This window comes from Halichoerus grypus, chromosome 13 (assembly GCF_964656455.1).
Source record: "Halichoerus grypus chromosome 13, mHalGry1.hap1.1, whole genome shotgun sequence".
NCBI classification, from domain to species: Eukaryota; Metazoa; Chordata; class Mammalia; order Carnivora; family Phocidae; genus Halichoerus; species Halichoerus grypus.
In genome coordinates, this window is record NC_135724.1 from 72,335,288 (window position 1) to 72,357,307 (window position 22,020).

Here is a 22,020-nt window from a genome sequence, read left to right on the forward strand (position 1 = left end):
ATTAAATTGGGTGTCCTGTATGTTTATTTGCAAAATCTGGTACTCCTATCTAAGGAGATTTTTTTTTTTTTTTTTTAATGTAGGTACCCTCCTCCGCCCCACCCCACCCAGTACTACTCTCATTCATTCAGATTTATCAGGGCAGGAGGACTTGGGAACCTGTATTATTTTAAAGCTGCCAGGATGGCTATTATCAATAATTACAGCTAATTGTTCTTGAGAATTTACCAAGCCAAGCGCCGAGTTCTTTTTCATGCATTCTCTAAATTAATCCTCACAGCACCTCTAAGAGGTGGGTCTATTATTAAGCCCATTTTACAGAGGAAAGAATGAGGCAAAAGACAGCAAGCAACTTGCCCAAGGTCACACAGCTGGTAAGTAAAGGAGCCATGGTTTGAACTCAGGGAGGCTCCCACTGGTTTAGAAATCTTTGAACTGCAAGGACCCTCACAAATGGGGAATCTGAGGCTCTGGGAAGTCCACATTCACATTAACCACTAGCTACTGTGCACAAGGAGTTAACCAGATTGCAGAGAGCAAGCATCTGGCCCAGGCAAGGGGCTGGCTCAGGGAAGTTTCCTGAATGGCCCTCTCCTTGAAGGAGAAGCAGACCTAAGGGGAAACAGGGTGTGGGAAAGGGGTTTGCAGGTACTAGGGAAGAGGGTTTGCAGGTAAGAGGTTCAGCATGCCTCGCAGAAAGATAGTGTGTTGATGAGGAGAGGGGAAGCCGGGTAGATCTGGAGGGCAGGGGAGAGCCCAAGAAGGAATATAAGTCAAAATTGCATTTTGTTTTCAAATTAACCTACAGCAAATTTTACTTTCTTGTCGTACAGTTCTGTGCATTTTAACACATGTACAGCTTCATAACACACCTCCACTAGGACATAGATCAGTTTCATCACCCTCAAAATACTCCCTCATGCTATAATTTTGTATCACATCCTCCCTCCACCCCTCACCCCTGGCAATCACTGATTTGTCCTTCATCTCTACAGTTTTTGCCTTTTCCAGAATGTTAGATAAAATGGAGTCATACGACTTTTTGAGAATGGCTTCTTTCACTTGGCCTAATATCTTTGAGATTCATCCAAGTTGTTGTATGTATGGGTAACTCATGCGTTGGCATTGCTCAGTGGTACTCCATTGTGTTGTGGACCAGAGTTTGTTCAATTGGTTATCCACTGAAGGACCCTTGGGTAGTTTCCAGTACTTTGCCATAAAAACCAGTGCTGCTCTGAACATTTGTGTGCAGGCTGTTGTGTGAACTTAAGTTTCCATTTCTCTGGGATAAATGTGCAGGGATGTGACTACTGGGTCATACGGTCATTGCATGTTTAGTATTGTAAGAAACTGCCAAACTATTTTCCAGGGTAGCTGTGCCATTTTATATTCCCACCAGCAATGTATAGGACAGATCCTTGCCAGCATTTGCTATCATCACTATTTTTTATTTCAGCTGTTCTAATAAGTGTGTAGTAATATCTCATAATGATCTTAATTTGCATTTCTCTAATAGCTAATGATAATGATCACCTTTTCATGTGCTTATTTGCCATCTGTATCTTCCCTTCATTGAAATATCTGTTTGTGTTTTTTTCCCCATTTATATTTAGATTGTCTTTTATTGTTGAGTTTTTACATTTAATTATACATTCTAGATACTGGTCCTCTGTTAGACAAGTAATTTGCAAATATTTTCTCCCAGTCTGTACCTTGTCTTTTCATCCTTTTTTTTTTTTTTTTTTTAAAGATTTTATTTATTTATTTGACAGAGAGAGAGAGCAAGAGCAGGAACACAAGCAGGGGGAGAGGGAGAGGGAGAAGCAGGCTTCCCGCCGAACAGGGAGCCCGATGTGGGACTCGATCCCAGGACTCTGGGATCATGACCTGAGCCGAAGGCAGACGCTTAACGACTGAGCCACCCAGGCGCCCTTTTCATCCTTTTGATAGGGTCTTTTGCAATGCCAAAATTTTCAAATTTAAAGTCTAATTTATTAATGTTTTCTCTTATGGAGTGTGCTTCTCATATCTTAGACATGTCTAACAACTCTTTGCTTAGCCCTAGGTCCCAAAGGTATCTTATGTTTTCTTTTAAAAGTTTTATGGTTTTACATTTAAATCCATGCTCCATTTTGAATTAATTTTTGTATACCATTTGATGCTTAGGTTGAAGTTCATTTCTTTTTTGCCTACAGATGTCCAAAGACTCCAGCAACAAAGTACCTTTGTCAAAAAGTCAATTTGGTGTATTTGTGTTTATTTCTGGGTTTTTTATTCTGTTAAATTGATTTATAGGTCTCTGTTCCTCCCCCAACATCATGTTGTCTTGATTACTCTAGCTATACAGTAAGTCTTGGCATCAGGTAAAGTGATTTCTTCCACTTTATTCTTTTTCAAAACTCTTTTAGCTGTTCTAGTTCCTTGTGTTTCCACATAAAATTTAGAGTTAGTTACAAAATGTCTTCCTAGGATTTTGATAGAAATTGTTTTAAACATATAAATCAATTCTGGGAAAACTGACATCTTTATTATGTTGAGTTTCTCAGTCCATGGACATGGTATGTCTCTCCATTTCTTCAGATCTTGAATTTCTTTTAGCATACAGATCCTGTACAAATTTTGTTAGGTTTATATTTAAATATTTCATTTTGAGGAAGCAGAGTAAAAGTTTCACATTTTTGATGAAGTTCAATTTATCAATTTTTTTCTTTAATGGATTATGCTTTTGATGTCATACTTAAGAGCTCTTTGCTTAATCTTAGGTCACAAAAGTATTCTCCTATGTTTTCTTCTAAAAGTGTTATAGTTTTGTGTTTTATATTTTGAGTTAACTTTTATAGGTGCTTTATATTTTGAGTCAACTCTTGCCAACACAAAACTATCTTCATTACAGATTCTTTATAGTAAGTCTTAACATTGGGTAATTACTCCAACTTTATCCTTTTCAAAATTGTTTTAGCTATTCTAGTTCATTTGTCTTTCCATATAAATTTATAATAAGCTTGTCTACATTGAAAAAAATGTCAGGGAGGAGTGGGGGGATGGGGTAGCCCAGTGATGGGTATTAAGGAGGGCATGTGTTGTGGTGAGCATTGGGTGTTATATGCAAATAATGAATCATTGAACACTACATCAAAAACTAATGATGTACTGTATGGTGACTAACATAACATAATTAATAAAAAAGAAAAAATGTCTTGCTAAATTATTTTTATTGGAATTGCATTAAATCCATTGATCATTTTGGAGACAACTGACATCCTTACTCTGTTGAATCTTCTGATCCATGAGCATTTTATGTCTCTCCATTTATTTTGGTCTTTTATCTGCATTTTCTAGTTTTCAGTATACAGATACTATATAGTTTTTGTGATATTTATACCTAAGTATTTCATGGGGGTGCTTTACAATTTTTTTTTAAATTTTGGTTTCTAAAGGCTCACTGCTAGCACATAAAAATATGATTGGTCTTTGGGGCACCTGGGTGGCTCAGTCCGTTGAGTGTCTGCCTTCAGCTCAGGTCATGATCCTGGGGTCCTGGGATCAAGTCCCGTGTCGGGTTCCCTGCTCAGTGGGGAGTCTGCCTCTCCCTCTCTCTCTCTGCCCCTACCCCCACTCATGCTCTCTCTCTCTCTTTTTTTTTTAAAGATTTTCTTTGTTTATTTGCTAGAGAGAGAGAGTGAGAGTACAAGCAGGGGGAGCGGCAGGCAGAGGGAGAAGCAGGCTCCCCGCTGAGCAGGGAGCCCGATGTGGGACTTGATCCCAGGACCCTGGGATCATGACCCGAGCTGAAGGCAGCCACTTAACTGACTGAGCCACCCAGGCGTCCCACTCTCTCTCTCTCTCTCTTAAATAAATAAATAAAATCTTAAAAAAAAGAAAGAAAGAAAGAAAGAAATATGATTGCTCTTTGTGTCCTGTAACTTTGCTAAACTCACTTCCTCTGGGAGTATTTTTATAGATTTCTTAGGGTCTTCTACATAGCAATCATGTCATTTGCAAATAGGGATAAATTTCTGTTTCTTCCTTTCTGATCTGAAAGCCTTTGTTTTTTTTCCCTTGTTTATTATACTGGCTAGGACTTCCAGTATGAGGATGAATGTGAGTTGTGAGAATGGACATCCTGGCCTTGTTAATGATCCTAGGAGTCTTTCACCACTAAAGTTGCTCTTAATCAGGTGGAAAAATTCCTTCACTTGGAAGAATTCCCAGTTTGCTGAACGTTTTTATTTTTTAATTTTTATGTATTTTTTAAAAGATTTTATTTATTTATTTGACTGAGAGAGAGAGCACAAGCAGGGTGAGTGGCAGAGGGAGAATCAGGCTCCCCGCTGAGCAGGGAGCCTGATGTGGGGCTCCATGCGGGGCTCGATCCCTTGAGCAGAAGGCAGACGCTTAACCAACTGAGCCACCCACACGGCCCCTGCTGGAAGTTTTTACCATGAATGATACTGAATTTTTTCAAGTGCTTTTTCTGCATCAATTGACATGATCATGTAGTTTCTATTTAGACCATTAATATGGTGATTCCACTGATTGCTTTTCAAATACTGAACCTATATTGCACAGCTAGTATGAATCCCACTCAGTCATGGTGTATTATTCTACTTATATATTGCTGTATTCAAACTACTAATAGTGTAATGAGGACTTTTTCATCTATGTTCATGAGAAATATTGGTCTGAAGTTTTCTTTTCTTGTACTATCTTTGTCCCGTTTGATATCAAGGTAATGCATTGGGAAGTGTTTCCTCCTTTTCTATTTTCTGGAAGAAGTTGTGTGCAAATGGTGTTATTACTCCTTCAAATGTTTGGTAGAATTCACCAATGAAATCACCTGAGCCTGAATATTTCTTCTTCTTCTTTTTTTTTTTTTTTGAAAGGTTTTAAATGATGAATGCAATTTCTTTAATGTTATAGGATTATTCAGGTTATATACTTGATCTTGGGTGCATTTTGGAGTTTATGATTTTTGAGGAATCCATTTATTTCATCTAAGTTGTCAGAACTGTGGGTAGAGTTATTTGTAGTGTTCCCTTATTATTATTTTATGTCTGTGGTATCTATACTGCCGATGGCTTCCTTCATTCCTGATGTGGGTACTTTGATATTTTCACTTTAGGAGGCAATTGGCCTAGTTGGGTTCAAGCCACAAGTTCTGACCAACCTTCTCCTGGTGATGATTTCATTATCAGTTCCCTTTACAACGCCTTTGCAGTGCTATTTGAATCTTTCCCTCATATGCGCCAGTCAGTGGCCACTGGGACCTTGGTGTTCATGTGGCTTTTAGTTCAGTTCTCCAAGTATGCAGTTTAGGATCTGACTCATGCACGTGCAGCTTGGACATGAACCTAGAAGTTCATAAACAACTTTACAGGGTCACTTTCCCAAGCTCCTCTCTGTGATATCTTGGTATTTTCCAGTTCCCAAGGGCTCCTTCTTTCTGTCCTTTGGCGCAAGACTGGGACTTTATTTACTTATCTCCACTGCCCATTTCCCATCACTGCACCCACATCTGGGGCCAAGTGGGTGGGAAGAGAAAGAGAAGAATGCAACAGGGGTTCTCACTCATTCTCTTGGGACCACAATGCTTTCTCCTGGAGGGGAGGGTTTCCCTCAAAGCTCTAGGCACCTGTAGCCCCCTGCTGCTACTATCACTGCAGGGGAACTTTCCTGTTCCTTGGGCCTGAACGAGAGGGCTTGTCCTGGAGCTCTCTCTGTCTGCTCACTCATGGATCTCCCCCAAGTCCAGACTGGAAAATACTGGAAGGAAAAAAGTTGTAAACTTACCACCTGTTCATTGTTACTTCAAATTATGATCTTCTCCAATCTGCTTGTGGCTACTTAATTTCCGGGGTGCTTAAATAGCTGTCCCATGCGTTCTGTCCAGGTTTTCTAGCTGCACAAAGTGAAGTGCTCTCACTTCATCCTCCCGAGGACTGGAATCAAGCTGAACTGCATTTTAGAAGACTCACTCTGGCTGTTGAGGAGTCTCTAATGGAAGACTCTGGAGTCCAGGATCTGGGAGGCCAGGTGGCTGAACCAAGGTGGAGGCCATGCAGATGAAGGGCAGCAGGCAGATGCAAAACTGTTCAGGGCTGGCACTCACAAGACCTCGTGACAGCTGAACGTGAGAGGTGAAGGAGGGGAGGAGTAAACAGGACACTTGAGTTTACTACTGGTCCAACTTCCAGGTCTGGAAGGTAACCTAAGACTATGATGAGGGCAGTTTCAAGGCCTTGGGGAGTGGGTCAGGTGGAACAGTGGGAAGAAGCCAGGAGAGAAGCTGAGGCTACAGGAGAGAAAGGAGAACAGCTGTGGAACGAGGTCCCACTGGAGTCAACACAGGGGTGGATGCAGGGAGGTTCATAAGTGTGATGGTAGAGAGCTGAGATGGTCCAGAAGGTGGACTTCTTTGTTCTATGGAATGAGAAGGAGGCAAGGTGTTTTGCTGGGGTAGTGAGAGTATGTAGAGTGGCAAAGACTTCAAGAGCCACTAGAAGATGGGAAAGGAAGCTGTCAGGGGACCCACACTAGGGGGACAGGCACTGATAAAGGCCCAGCACAAGCCCTGGGTTTAAGGGTGTGCTGATCTATGTGGTTGGGAGGGACTGCCCCCAAAGCATGGCTGCATGGCTTATGCACCTTGGCCCAGTGAAGGGGCCCTACTATTCCTGCCTGAAGGCAGAAGGTGCAGAGCTAAGGGGTCGTCACCAAAACAGCAACAGCCTCACTGCTGTCAACTGAGCACTCCAGTTGCTAAGCTGAGCGGTTTGTAATATGATTTAATTTATTCCTCTTGACAACCCTAAGTGGTCTTTATCAATAGACACACTTTTAGGGTAAGGAAACCGAGGCACAGAGTGGTCAAGCCACTTTGCCGAAGTGACCCAGCTAGTAAATGGCACAGCTGGGATTCAAGCCCAGGGCTGTCTGGTTCCCAGGCTCATCTCATGGGTTGGTGGAGGACGTGTGGGTGTGATGGAAGCTGGACAATCAGGCGAGGGAGGAAGACCCCTCTCAGGAGTGACTGGGGGACAGATACTGGGCCAAGCCAAGCAAGGGAGAAGAAGAAAGAAGGCAGCTACTGGAGGAGGAGCCAGAGGTCTAGAAGGGTACTGAGAGGGTAGCTGCTGTGGCAGCCGAAAAGGGGTCAGACTCTGACTTCAAATTACTGAGCCAGAGCCCCAGGGTCCAGAGGTAGTTATGTGGGGGAGGCAGACGGGATCTGTGATACCAAGGCACAGCTGAAGATGCAAGGGTATGCCAACCAGAGGACCAGGCCCGGAAAGCTGAGGACAAGCTCCACAGCAGATATGGTGGGGAGCAATCCCAGCAGGGGCACCAAGATGCCAAGATTTAGATGAATGAGCAGCATGGAGAGGAGGCAAATGCTGGAGGTGGGCATGACCCTGGCCTTGGTCACTTGCCCCTCTCAGAGCAGGGGTCTACCTAGATGTAAATTCACTCTCCTGGTTGTGTTCTTCTCCCCAAAGGTACCACATTCTGATGACCCCACAGGGACCTTTTTAAAACGACAAGTGAGTGAGCAAAGGCACACACGCAAGCCAGCCCCAGCAGCCCAGTGCAACTCAGAAGGGCCTTCATCCAGCCACCAGATGGCAGCTGCAGACACCAGATAAAGCCTTCCATTGTCAACCGAGGCCCACATTTCAGAAGCTGCTAAAAGAGTAAATCATCCAGTCCGGGGTTGCTTATCTCCTCATCAGAATATCAGAAGACTCCATGCCCTTCCTCACACAGATTCTTCTAATAACACACGAGAAAAATCTTGTACATCCGAGACGAAGGAAAGACTGTCCTGAAAGGCTGGTGAGCTCTGCTCTCTCTGGTGACATGAGTCCCTGCCTATCTCCACCCCCACTGGAAGGTCCCCTGATTAGCTGCTCAGGACTTCACCCGAGGCCCCAGCCACCAGCCTCCTAGAGCTCTGCGCGCTCGCTGCTCTCGGGCTCCCCGGGCCTGGCACACTGCCTGGAGCATTCAGTAGCTGCGGCCTAGGCAGGAGTAGATGTTGTCTCTAGTGTTCCACGGCAGCTGGGCAGAGATCCACGGGAGGACACAAGCAGGATGATCGCAGCTTGGCTTTGGCAGGTGGATGTGCTAAAAGGTCAAGAGGCCAAGAAGGGCCTGGGGCAAGGTAGGGGCCACACAGGGGACCCACGGGGAAGGCTGCACAGTGGGAAGGCTGGGTGGGCAGAAGAAAGCAGAGGACAAGGGTCTTCAGGAGCTTGAAGACCGATGTGGGGACGATCAGTGATGGGGGGAGCAAGATGTGGTCAGCAATGGCAACATGTCAATGGAAGGCTTCCTAGAGGTGGGAAGGGGAGAGGGGACAGCCCTAGGAGACGGCCGAAGACGATGCCAGAACTTGCTCTGGGCTGGACAGGTCATCTAGACCCTCCCCCCACCCGCCCCCCTCCAGTGAAGTTGCAGGAGGTCAGAGGTGAGCAGCAAGGGCCCTGCAGAACAGCTCCAGGTAAAGGAGCTGGAATACCTGGTGCTGGTCAGCACCAGACACAGGCTTCCTGGAGGCTGAAAGAGGAGCCTCCAAGAAGGAACAAAGGACAGGGGGAGGGGAGCAGGGCTGGCCACAAAGCCGGGCTGGGTGTGAGTGAGGAGCACAGACTGAAGGCTAGGGAGGGAGGAACCCTCCGGCAGAGAGGGGGAACAGAGGACCCTGACTGAGGATAGTAGGGACAGGTGGGTTCATTTCTTCCTAAGAAGCAGTAAGGATGATAAATAAGGAAAAGAGAACCTCATTTAAAACAAACCAACACTAACAACACATATGTTCATTAATTGAATTTAAATAAAATAAAATAAAATTCAAAAAAATAAATAAGTAAAAAATAAAACCAACAAAAACAAGGTAGTTGCCAAAATGAGCACTGCCCTCCTCACCATAAAGAGGAAATGGAGGACAAGGGCACTCCCGGGTCCTGTGGATCAGAGGCACACAGTGGCTGCATGCAGACTCCAGGCCTTCCCAAATCACCAGGGCAGAACTGGTCCCGCGCTGGTCCCGCACGGCCTTGGCCTGCTGACCTCATCCCTTGAGGCATCTTTAGACGTCATGGTCAGCTTTGGGGCCCAACTGCCTACAGCACAGCAGGCCAAAGGGACGAGGGACAGCTGCCAGGAAGCCAGGACCCGATAAGAGCGCGGAGGCTGGAGAGAAGTGAGCCATGCGGCCTGGAATTGGTGAGGGGCAGGGGTTAGAGTACGCCATCACGGTGGACCCCACATCCATGCCCGCCATTGCTCTCGGTTCCTTTGGGTCCTCTTGAATGGCCCTGTCCCATAATCCTTCCTTCCACTGTTCCATTGCACAAGGCCCCTCAACCTGCCCCATCTGATAGGGGGGCTCAGCCTGCCCCCCTCATCCCATGTCCTCTGCCCTCTCCTTGTGGGAGTACTGGCCTGGGCTGGGTGGTCGCTGGGTCTAATGCCAGCTCCCTTTTCCCGCGACGGGTTCTGGGGCTGGTGTCCCTGTGTCCTTGGCCCTCTTACTCCACCTCAGGCTTGGCTCATCTCTCCCCCTGAAGAGTCAGGGGCACCCAGGCAGCCTACTCTCAACCCCCACCAGAGAGCTCCTCCAAGGCTGGGTCCAGGCCTGGGCCTGTTCATCTCTGAGTTCCCTACACACGGCCCAGTCCCTGGGACACAAAAGGACACCAATCAAGAGCCTTTGTGACATACGCATGCACTGTACTTTTATAAGGAACATTTCGGCTTCAAGCAACCTCACATTGCTAGACTGCTTTCTTCTTTCACAGACAGAAAAGAAGCCTAGTGCCAACAATAAAAAGCAACCATAAACAGAGGGAGCATTAAATGAAAAAACATCTAGGGAGTTTGAGCATCCCCTCGTGCACTTGGAAAAGTCTGCCCAATTTTTGTCTAAAGTCCGTTTTCCTTAGTGATTATTTACAGAAAGGTTAAAAGAAAAATCTTTTCTCCCCCATGTAGCAGAAAGAAAGATTTGACAATTAGGTCAATGTCATTTTTGTAAGTGCTATGTACTTCTGATCTCTCAGGGTCTGATCAACGTGACATAATAATTAGGTGTAACAAATAAGGATAAGTAAACTCAAACAAGGAACCCCAAATTCACACCCCAAATACATAAGTAGGAGAGAATCTGGGGGTCTTCACTAAGCAGAACAGAGGGAATACAAATGGACTGGAGAAAAGGCCCTTGAGTTACAGGGCATTTGACAGGACATGATGCTTCACGGCTTTCAAATCCTTATAATTTGAAATATATGTAAGCAATTTGCTTCCCTCTGAAGGGGTGCAGGCAAATCAGCCCTTCCCAGGGAAGAGCCCAATGGCAACTGTTAAGCAAACCACTTCTCAAAGGGGTCCAAATAACTGAAGTGTTCCAACCATCAGATGCAAAGTCCTTGGGCAAAAAGTAGGTCCTTCTGCTGTGTGGGGGCTTCTCCTGCTGACCAAAGGTGCTTGGGCCTCCTGAGACGGGCTGTGTGGGGGCTTCTCCTGCTGACCAAAGGTGCTTGGGCCTCCTGGGACTGGCAGGTGGCTTCTGTGCTCTAGCTGCTGAACCAGTCAGCCCTTCTGGCTACCATCCTCCCTCCAGGAGCCCTGTGCCCCCAGCCAGATGGAGGCCCTAGCCCCAGATCTTGCCAAGGCCACCCCTACCAGACTGATCTCCAGCCTCCCCTTGGTGACTGCCGGGCTGAGGGATGATGCAGCCCGAACACACGCAGTGTCCCCAGCCACATAGAACCCCCCATGGTCTCTGAACACATCCTTCCTTTGCTCCAGACATTCCCATCCCCACCGCCTGGATAATCTTCCTTCTTCCCTGCCCCCCTCACCTCTATCTCCATATTTCAAACCCTTCTTGTCCCTCAAAAACCCACCTCGGGTCTCAGCTCCTATAAGTAGCCATCTCTGACATCGTTCTCCTCTCCCACCCACCCCAGTGGTGACAGCCTCCTACCTTACACTGTGCTAATTCACCTGCAAATCATTCTAACCTCCATGGGAACTGTCACGCCTCGCTCATGAAGTTTGAGTTCATGTAGGACTGTGCCATTTGAATGACGTTCGTTCCCTCTGAAAGGAACGAACATACAAGAGCACATACTGTGCAGAGGTCTACTGGGGTTATTTTTTATATAATAAAAACTACTGTGGCCTAGAAATAGGTGATTCCTTCTTTTGGCCCATTTTAGACAACTAGCAAGTTAAGGCCACAAATATAAAACTGGAAAGCTCAAAAGGCCAAGTTTCAGGTGCCCAAGGGGTCGGTTCACTTCTGCAAGAGAGCAGGGGCAGACATGTGCTGCTGAGAAGTGGGCTCCAGGAGTGCGTCCAGGTCCTGGGCTCTGCAGATGGCTGTCCCAGCACCCAGACTCCTGACTGACACAGACACTCATTCAGGAGGGGCAAGCACACCCCCAAGATGACCATGACTCATCCCTCTGCACCCACCAGTGTGCATGTCCCCAGCCAGAAGGGAGAGCAGCTGCCTTCCCCAGAATGCAGCCCTCCAGAACCGCTGTGCCACATTTCAGGGAAATACATGTTGGTGGAGGTAGGTCATTTAAAGAGCGAAATCATTTTTTTCCCTTCACTTTTCAAACACCCTGACTGCTTGACCTTCTGCGGATGATTCTGTCCTATCACCTGCTACCAGCTGTGGGCAGGATGATTTATGAGTGCTGAGCCACACTCCCCGACCACAGTGCTGGGATGAATGGAATTGGTTGTACCCATAGCACTACACACTTCCCAAAAATTATCATGTAATCCTCCTGGTAACTGAGCAGGGGTGCTGAAGATGAGGAATCTGGAGCTGGGAAATATTCACTGGTTTGACTGAGGCCCCAGAGATGGCGGGAGCTCAGTGAGAAGCCTTGCCAACCATCCATTTTATAGACAAAGAGACTGAGGTCCCAAGAGACACAGGGACTTGCCCAAGGTCAGATCTGACCCTCCTCGGCTTAGCACCCAGCCCATAGTACCACAGAACATTCTACCAAATTTGGAAAATGAATGGCAAAAGAAACACAATTAGCCCAGAAGGACAACAATGGAGTCTTGAGGGACCCTTGGGACCCCCACCCCCAGCCCAGTTCTCTGCTGGAACCTCCCATCATGTCCCTACCATCCCCTCCCTTTTGTAGTACACTGGTTTGTTTCTCAGTCTAAGCAGTAATCGGTCTCACCCCTTCTACCGCTGGTTCTGCTTGTGTCTCCCAGTGCCACAAAAAAAGAAAAAAACAAAAAACAGGTCTGCATTCTCATTCACAAGCTCTGACCCTTCAAACTTGCAATATGAGCAGGCTCTGCCTGGCCTTCCTTTCTCCCATGAAATGTCATGAGTTCCTTCATCTGCTCCAGTGGTGGCAGGTATAGAGAAACCACAACAGCCCAAGCCTCCTCCCCAAGGACAATTCGAGCACGGACAAGGGTGTCCTGGCTGCTGTGCACGCTGGCCCCACAACAAACCCGCACTGGGCATTGAGCCCAACGCCAAGCCCAGAGCTGGGCCCTGAGGTCACCACAGAAATAAGACAACACAGGATCTCTCTGCCCTGGAGAAACTCAGGTTTTATGGAGGAGATGGGCAATAAGTAACTAAACAAGCCAGTCCACTAATGAGGGCAGATCACAGGGAAGAAAATAAGGATGCTATCATGGAGCTGTCTTAGGAGAAGGGAACAACTTAAACCACTCTGAAGTGTTGCTGAGCTGAGACCCGAAGGATGAGAGCCAGGCAGGCCGAGAGTAGGAGCAGGAGTGTTCTAGGCAGAGAGGAGAGGCCAGCAAGTACAAAGGTTCTGAGGCAGGAGTTGAGTATGGTGAGCAGGAAGAGAGTGAGGGAAGAAGGCCACAGACTGTCATGCAAGGTAAGGAGCTCAGATTTTACCCTGAAAGCACTGACGAGCTCCCTGAGATGTGTGCGTGTGTGTGTGTGTGTGTGTGTGTGTGTTAAATACACATAAAATTTAACATGTTAACCGTTTTAAGTGTATAATTCAGTGCTATTCAGTACATTCACAATGTTGTGCAGCCATCACCTCTAGCTCCACAATACTTTCATCACCTAAAAAGGAAACCCTGTACCCATTAAGCAGACACTTCCCATCCCTTCTCTCCCCAGCTCCTGGCAACCACTCCTCTGCTTTCTGTCTCTCTGGATCTGCCTATTCTGGACATTTCATATATATAGAATCATACAACATGTGACCTCCTGTATCTGGCCTCTTTTAAGAAACGTGTTTTCAAGGTTCATCCATGTTGTAGCATGTATTAGTACTTCATTCCTTTTCATTGCTCAGTAATATTCCATTGTATGGATATACCACATCTGTTCACCCATTCATCTGATGATGGACATTAGGGCTATGTTCACCTTTTGGCTCTTGTGGAGAGTGGGTGCTATGAACATTCCCATACAAAGTTTTTGTTTGAACACCTGCTTTCGATTCTTTGGGATATATACCCAGGAGTGGATTTGCTAGGGTCATATGGGTGATTATATGTTTAACTTAGTGAGAAACCACTAAAACATTTTCCACAGTGGCTGCACCATTTTACATTCCTACTGGCAGTGTTTGAGGGTTCTAATCTTCCACATCCCTATCAACACTTACTTTCCATTGTTGTTGTTGTATTTTGATTTTTGTTTTGATAATAGCCATCCTAATGGGTGTGAAGTATGGTTCTGATTTTCATTTTCTTAATGACTAACAATGTTGATTATCTTTTCATGTGTTTATTAGCCATTCAGATATCTTCTTTGAAGAAATGTCTATTCAAGTGCCCTGTCCATTAATATCCTGGATTCTAGACACATCAAAAACATGTCTTGCACAGCATGGTACTGGCACAAAAACAGACATACAGACCAATGGAACAGAATAGAGAACCCAGATATGGACCCTCAACTCTATGGTCAAATAATCTTTGACAAAGCAGGAAAAAACATGCAATGGAAAAAAGACAGTCTCTTCAATAAATGGTGCTGGGAAAATTGGACAGCCACATGCAGAAGAATGAAACTCGACCATTCTCTAACACCACTCACAAAGATAAACTCAAAGTGGATGAAAGACCTCAATGTGAGACAGGAATCCATCAAAATCCTAGAGGAGAACATAGGCAGTAACCTCTTTGACATCGGCCACAGCAACTTCTTTCAAGATACATCTCCAAAAGCTAGTGAAACAAAAGCAAAAATGAACTTTTGGGACTTCATCAAGATAAAAAGCTTCTGCACAGCAAAGGAAACAGTCAACAAAACAAAGAGGCAACCCACAGAATGGGAGAAGGTATTTGCTAATGACACTACAGATAAAGGGCTGGTATCCAAAATCTATAAAGAACTTCTCAAACTCAACACCCAAAAAACAAATAATCAAGTCAAAAAGTGGGCAGAAGAGATGAACAGACACTTCTCTGAAGAAGACATACAAATGGCTAACAGACACATGAAAAAATGTTCATCATCATTAGCCATCAGGGAAATCCAAATCAAAACCACACTGAGATACCACCTTACACCAGTTAGAATGGCCAAAATGGACAGGGAAAGAAGCAACAAATGTTGGAGAGGTTGTGGAGAAAGGGGAACCCTCTTACACTGTTGGTGGGAATGCAAGTTGGTACAGCCACTTTGGAAAACAGTGTGGAGGTTCCTCAAAAATTTAAAAATAGAGCTACCCTATGACCCAGCAATTGCACTGGGTATTTACCCCAAAGACACAGATGTAGTGAAAAGAAGGGCCATATGCACCCCAATGTTCATAGCAGCAATGTCCGCAATAGCCAAACTGTGGAAAGAGCCGAGATGCCCTTCAACAGATGAATGGATAAAGAAGATGTGGTCCATATATACAATGGAATATTACTCAGCCATCAGAAAAGATGAATACCCAACTTTTACATCAACATGGATGGGGCTGGAGGAGATTATGCTAAGCGAAATAAGTCAAGCACAGAAAGTCAATTATCATATGGTTTCACTTATTTGTGGAACATAAGGAATAACATGGAGGACATTAGGAGAAGGAAGGGGAAAATGGGGGGCAGAATTGGAGGGAGAGATGAACCATGAGAGACTATGGACCTGAGAAACAAACAGGGTTCTAGAGGGGAGGGGGGAGGCGGGATTGGTTAGCCCAGTGATGGGTATTAAGGAGGGCACATACTGCATGGAGCACTGGGTGTTATACGAAAACAATGGATCGTGGATCACTACATCAAAAACTAATGATGTATTGTATGGTGACTAACATAATATAATAAAATTAAAAACTACAAAAAAAAAAAAACATGTCTTGCAAATATTCTCTCCCATTCTGTGGATTGTCTTTTCCCTTTCTTGGTAAGTGTCCTTAGATGCACAAAAGTTTTAAATTTTGATAAAGTCTGATTCATGTATTTTTGTCTTTGGCTACTTGTGTTTTTGGTGTCATATCTAAAAGGCCATTGCCACACCCAAGGTCATGAAGATTTACTCCTTTTTTTTTTCTTAGAGCATTATGGTTTTAACCTTTACATTTAGGTCTTTGATGCATTTGAGTTAAGTTTTTGTATGTGGTGTGAGGTAGAGGTCCAACTTCATTCTTTTGCATGTGGACATCCAGTCATCTCAGCACCATTTGTGGAAGAGACTATCATTTCCCTGTTGAATGACCTTGGTACCCTTGTTGAAAATCCGTTGCCCATATTTCTAGACTCTCAATTTTATTTCATTGATCTGCATGTCTATCCTTAGGTCAGTACCACACTGTTTCGATTGTTGTAGCTTTTTCCTTAAATATTTATTTATTTATTTTAGAGAGAGAGAGCACGCTGAGGGGAGGGGCAGAGGGAGAGGGAGAGAGACACTCAAGCAGACTCTGTGCTGAGTGTGGAGCCTGATGTGGGGCTCAATCTCACGATTCTGAGATCTCATGACCCTGAGATCACCACTGGAGCCAAAACCAAGAGTTGGACGCTTAACTAACTGTGCCACCCAGGCGCCCCTTGATTGTTATAGCTTTATAGTAAGTTTTGAAACTGGAAAGAGTTCTCTAACTTTGTCTTCTTTTCCAAGATTGTTTTAGCTATTTTGGGTTCTCTGGGATGGTTTTTTCTACTTCTAAGAAAAAAGGCCATTGGAATTTTGATATAGATTGTATTGAATCTATACATTGCTTTGAGCAGTATTGCCATCTTAATAATACTAAGTCTTCCAATCATTGAACACGTCTTTCCATTTATTTAGGTCTTCTTTAATTTCTTCTGCAATTTTTTTGTTTTTGTTTTTTTAGTTTTCAGTGAACAACTCATCTCCTTGGTTAAATTTATTCCTCAGTATTTTATTATTTGTGATGATATTTAAGTGGAATTATTTTCTTCATTTCCTTTTTGGAGAGTTCATTGTATGTATAGAGAAATACAAGTGACGTTTGTTGATCTTATGCCCTGCAGCTTTGCTGAATTTGTGTATTAGCTTCAATAGTTTTGTGTGTGTGTGTGTGTGTATTCTTGGGGATTTTCTATATATAGGATTGTGTCATCTGCTAATAGAAAGTTTTACTGCTTTCTTTCCAATTTTTCCTTTGGTTTCCTTTTCTTGTCTAGAACTTCCAGTACAATGTAGAATAGCCATGGTGAAAATAGGCATTCTTGTCTTGTTCCTGATCTTAGGGGAAAACTTCCAGTTTTTTAACCATTGAATATGATGTTAGCTCTGGGTTTTTCATAAATGCCCTTTATCATGTTGAGGAAGTTAGCCCCTAGTCTGACTCTGCTGATTTTTTTTTTAAAGATTTTATTTATTTATTTGACACAGAAAGAGATAGCAAGAGCAGGAACACAAGCAGGGGGAGTGGGAGAGGGAGAAACTGGCTTCCCGTCGAGCAGGGAGCCCGATGTGGGGGTTCGATCCCAGAACCCTGGGATCATGACCTGAGCCAAAGGCAGACGCTTAATGACTGAGCCACCCAGGCACCCCCTTTGCTGATGTTTTTATCATGAAAGGGTGTTGGATTTTGTCAAATCCTCTTTCTGTGTCAGTTGAGATGATCATGTGAGGGTTTTTTTCCTTTAATCAATGTAGTGTATTATACTGATTGGTTTCTTATGTTGAACTGCCCTTGCATTCCTGGGATAAATCCCACTTGGTGGGAGCATGTGTATAACCCTTTTGATATGCTGTTGGATTTTGTTTGCTGATATTGTGTTGAGGGGTTTTACATTTATATTCATAAGGGATAATGGTCTATAGTTTTCTTTTCTTGTGATGTCTTTGTTTGGCTTTGGTATAGTGCCAGGCACACAGAGTAAGTTAGAAAGTGTTTCCCTCCTCTTCATTTTTTGGAAGTTAAAGAAGGATTGGTATTAATTCTTTTTAAATGTTTAGTAGAATTCACCAGTGAAACCATCTGGTCCTGGACTTTTCTTTGTTGGGAGATTTTTGAGGACTGATTCAAATTCTTTACTTATTATTTTCTATTTCTTCTTCAATCGGTTTGGTAACTTGTGTGTTTCTAGGAATTTGTCCATTTCATCTATTTTGTCTAATTTCTTGACACACAATTGCTCATAGTATTGTTTTATAATCCTTTTTATTTTTGTAAGGTCAGTAGTAATGTCCTCATTTTCATTTCTGATTTTAGTAATTTGAGTCTTCTCTATTTTTTTCCTAATGAGTCTAGCAAAAGGTTTGTCAATTTTGCTGATTGTTTCAAAGAATCAACTTTTAGTTTCACTGATTTTTCACTATCATTTTTCTATTCTCTATTTCATTTATCCCAACTCTGATATTTATTGTTTCCTTCTTTCCGCTAGCTTTGGTTTAGTCTGATCTTCTTAATCTAGTTCCTTAAGATGGAAGGTTTGGTTATTGACTTGAGATTTTCTGTCTTTTTAAATGCATATTTTATAGGTATAAATTTCCCTCTGAGCACTGCTTTTGCTGTATCCCATAAATTTTGGTACGTTGTGTTTTCATTTTCATCCATCTCAAAGTATTTTCTAATTTCCCTTGTGATTTCATCTTTGAATCATGGGTTGTTCAAGAGTGTTTTGTTTAATTTCTACATATTTGTGAATTTTCTAGTGTTTCTTCTGTAATTGAGTTCTAGCTTCATTTCACTATAGTTAGAAAAGATACTTTGTATGATTTCAATCTTCTTAAATCTATTGAGACTTGTTTTGTGGCCTAACATTTAGTGTATCATGGAGAATTTTTCACATGCACTTGAGAAGAATGTATGTGTTTTGCTTTGTTGAGTGAGTGTTCTGTATATATCTGTTAAGTCTAGTTGGTTTATGGCACCCAAGAGTTGTAAGCAGTGCAGTTATATGATTAAATGCCCATTTTTTAATATGTCATTCTGCCTGCGGTTTGGAGAACTGACTGGAAACAGGAAGACAGTGAGGAGGTTGTTGCAGACACCCAGCTAAGGGGATGGTGCCTGGACTGGGGGGTGGCAGAAAAGCTGGAGAGTAGCAGATGTTTTCAAGAAGTAAGTAGAGGTAGGAAGTAGGCTTCCTGCTAGATTAGAGATGGTCCACAGTCTAAAAGGGACAGATAGGCCCCAGGACGACCTGCAGGGGTCTGTCTGGAGTGCCCTTGACCTAGCTTGGTCGCTATCAGCCAGAGTCAAGGAGAACTACACCAGACTGCCTTCCCTCATTCAGGGTTACCTGAAACTGACTCCATGTGAAAAGTTGCAAACCACAACTCTCCAACATCAGCCTGAGAATGGTGGGAGAAGGGTGTTGCTTTGCAGAGGATGCTACTACAAGACCTATTTTTCAGGAAATAATCAACCTTTCTATACAAGCACAGTACCTTCCTGAAGGCGTCTCTTTCACATACATTAGTTCATTTATGTTTCAAAATATCCAAAGGAGAGGAATCCATTCCTCATCAACATATAGCAAGTGCTACCTTGAATTGTACCTGAATGTTTGTCCTGTGTCTTTACCTGGGAGGCTAACCCCTGGGGACACAAGACATGTGCTGTGTCTCCAGCCCCTGACTATGTCAAGGGGTATGAAATGAAGGAAGGTGAGCCTGAGGCAACTCCCTCTGGGGTCCCAACCTCTCCTAGAAGAAGTCCAGGCTTCACAATTCCTAGCACTGCCCAGCTGAGTTAACAAGCATTCACCATAGTGGCTTTCCATAGGCCTCCAAACAGAGCGCACAGGTCCTACTGGGGGTCTCGGCATAGCCCTTGCCTGAGATGGCCCCAACATCCTCCTTCACAGGAAAGGGAGTGGTACCCTGGGGACCCCTTGCCAAGCTCAGCATCCCTGTTGACACACCAGAGTCACATGAGTGCTGACCTCAAGGAAGAGTCACCAGGTCAGGGGGGGATCCATGCTCCAAACGTCTGAGACCAAAAGAAAAGGTCAGACCGATATTCAGTGACCTTCAATGTGCACTGAGAAGCTAGTACTGGGGGAGACCCCAACACAATGAGACTAGGTATGGGGCATGGTGACTGATATCATAGACCCTCTCATCCTGCTTTGTGCTAGAGCTCCTTCCACAGGACTCCCTGTCTCCCCAGCCAGCTTGTGTGATAATCCTAGAGAGCAGAGCCTGTGACTCATTCTCACCTGGAGCCCTGCTTTCCTAAAAGAACTCCACATAGGTCTAAGGAAACACACACCATTTTGTGTTAGCTTCAGAAGAATCACAGCTTCCCAATCTTTCCTGCTCGTGTGTGTGTAGACCTAGTTTTCACCCAACAGAAACATGTGCTCTCACTCTGGGTGGACAAGACAGTGGGAGGCAGGCATTCTCACACACTGCTACAGGCATCTGATCGTATAACGCCTATGGAGGGCCGCTTGACAAGCTCTCAGAATTACAAATGCACACTTCTGTTAACCCAGCCACCCCGCCCCCTGGAACGTATACTTCATTTATACTTCTGCAAATGTGAAACGAAATGCAAGGTTACTCATTGCAGCAGAGTGTGTCATAACAAAATAAACAACCTAAATGTTCATCAACAGACTTTGGGTTAAATAAACTATGATACATCCGTACAACAAAGCACTAGACTGTTGTAAAAACAAGGAGGAAGTTTCTTACGTACTGATAGGGAAAAAAATTCCAAAATATATTGCTAAATGGAAAGAAAGCAAGGTGGAAGACTGCATTTAGTTTAAAATAAGTACCAATTTTAATATATACGTAAAAGACACAAGGTGGCTCTGGTTGCCTCTGGGAGGGATCATAGGGTGGGTGTGGCTGGGAACAAGAGTCAAGGGCAGGAGTCACTGCATGTGCTTTTGAAACTGTTGGCTTACGAATCATATAAAGACATTACATATTAAGAAAGTGACTGTATTAAAGTAAACATTTAAATGTCTTGCCCAGGATATCTGAGCTGGCCTTCCACCTCAGCAAAGGCAGCATCTCTGGCTAAATGGTTTTTCAGTCTCCATAATGGGCCTGGGAAAAAGTCTGGCCCCAGGGACAGGTGCACAATCCTGGACTCCCACCCCTGCTGCTGCCTCTGGATCTCACCCACTGCAGCATCTGAAGGGTCTGCTGAAGTCCAGGAACCAGACTTGTCCGAAGAAAAACACACACAACCCTGCTCACCACAAATATTTCTATCCCAAGAACTGCCAGCCAACCTTGACCACCTAAGGTCATTGCTGAGGACACATGGAGCTGAATAGGAAGGGTGAACACATACCTCTACCTTCCAGGGTTGGTCTGGACTAGCCTGGGTCTCCTGGTCACCACCACCCCCAAACGCTTTCAATTCCCACTCTCTCCAGACCCACGACACTGTGTGTATACCCGCTCACTGAGGGCTCACTACCTGAGTGGCTGCTCATCATGTGGACAGCCTTGGCCTTGGCCAGCTCCAGGGCGGTGATCCACTGCTGCCGCTCCACCTCCGAGCTGGCCTTGAGGTGGTAGGTCCTTGCCCCACTGGTTAGCACGATACCGCAAGAGTCCTCCGTGTCAAAGTGCGCGGTGGACAGGTTGATGGTGCCACGGCAGGTGTGGGCCATTTCACCCTGATTTCTGTAGGATGCAAGAGAAGGTATGGGGTGAGGCTCCCAAACTCAATAGCTCTAGACTGAAGAAAGCCTCAAGGCAAATCCTCAGAATCTCAGACCCTTTGAGCTGGAGAGACCCTGGAGTCGGAGCTAGGAGATAATGCCTGGTGGGATTGACTGGAAGGGGCTTGGCTGAGGGGTGCTCAGTGGGGAGATGGCAAGAGGGAGGAGGGCCTGCTGGGTGCCAAATGCAGGGTATGCCTGCGGTGGGCTGAGCCCTTGCAGACACCAGGAAATGGAGAAGGCTGACCGTCTAGGGTCCTGCGAGGCAGCGTAGACATCTAACTCCATCCCAGCCTTCTTCCACTAAGCCTCAGAACCACAGAGTTGGAGCAGGATGGGAATCTGCCACTGAAAATGAGATTAGAGACTTGGAACCTCAGGGGGTGAACTTGGAGGTACCCCCTAGCAGGAGTGACCTGGCAACAGAGATCTGCAGGGCAAGGGTGCCACCACACCAAATGAGAAGAAGTTAATGGCTGGCCTAACGCAGGGTGACCTCATGACAGGGATTGACCCTTTGTCAGTTATAAGATTGTGGAGCTAATGGTACCAAAGTAAGGGGAAGCAGAGGTGATTGAAGTGTGGGCCATTTCCAGCTGTGACCAAAGTCTGAAAATGGAGATGCAACCATCATGACTGGATCTACTTAACTCACTCCTTCACACACTCAAAGGAAATTCAGAACCCTCACAACATACCAAATTTCCTTCCACAGAGAGGGTTGGAAAAGGAAGAGCCATTGGTCAGCACATAACACTGCCAGTGGCAGGAGCTCGTTCGGCAATTCTTTTTTTTTTTTTTCGTCTTTTTTTTTTGTTCGGCAATTCTGCTGGCCTCTGATGCTTCTTCATTTCCCCTGGTTGTTCCTCATCTGCTATTTTCTTGATTCTTCTACCAGTTCTATTTTCTTTTTTTTCTTTTTCTTTCTTC

General features: G+C 44.7%; 1 protein-coding gene across 5 annotated transcripts in view; it reads right to left on the reverse strand.

The window, feature by feature from the left end:
- OSBP2 (oxysterol binding protein 2) overlaps positions 1-22,020 on the reverse strand; it is a 172,858-nt gene that overhangs the window by 120,161 nt on the left and 30,677 nt on the right. For all 5 annotated transcript variants that reach the window (XM_078060771.1, XM_078060772.1, XM_036098465.2 and 2 more), the window contains exon 2: positions 20,844-21,052. In XM_078060771.1, the coding sequence (XP_077916897.1) occupies positions 20,844-21,052 (209 nt within the window). The remainder of the gene's footprint in view (positions 1-20,843; positions 21,053-22,020) is intronic.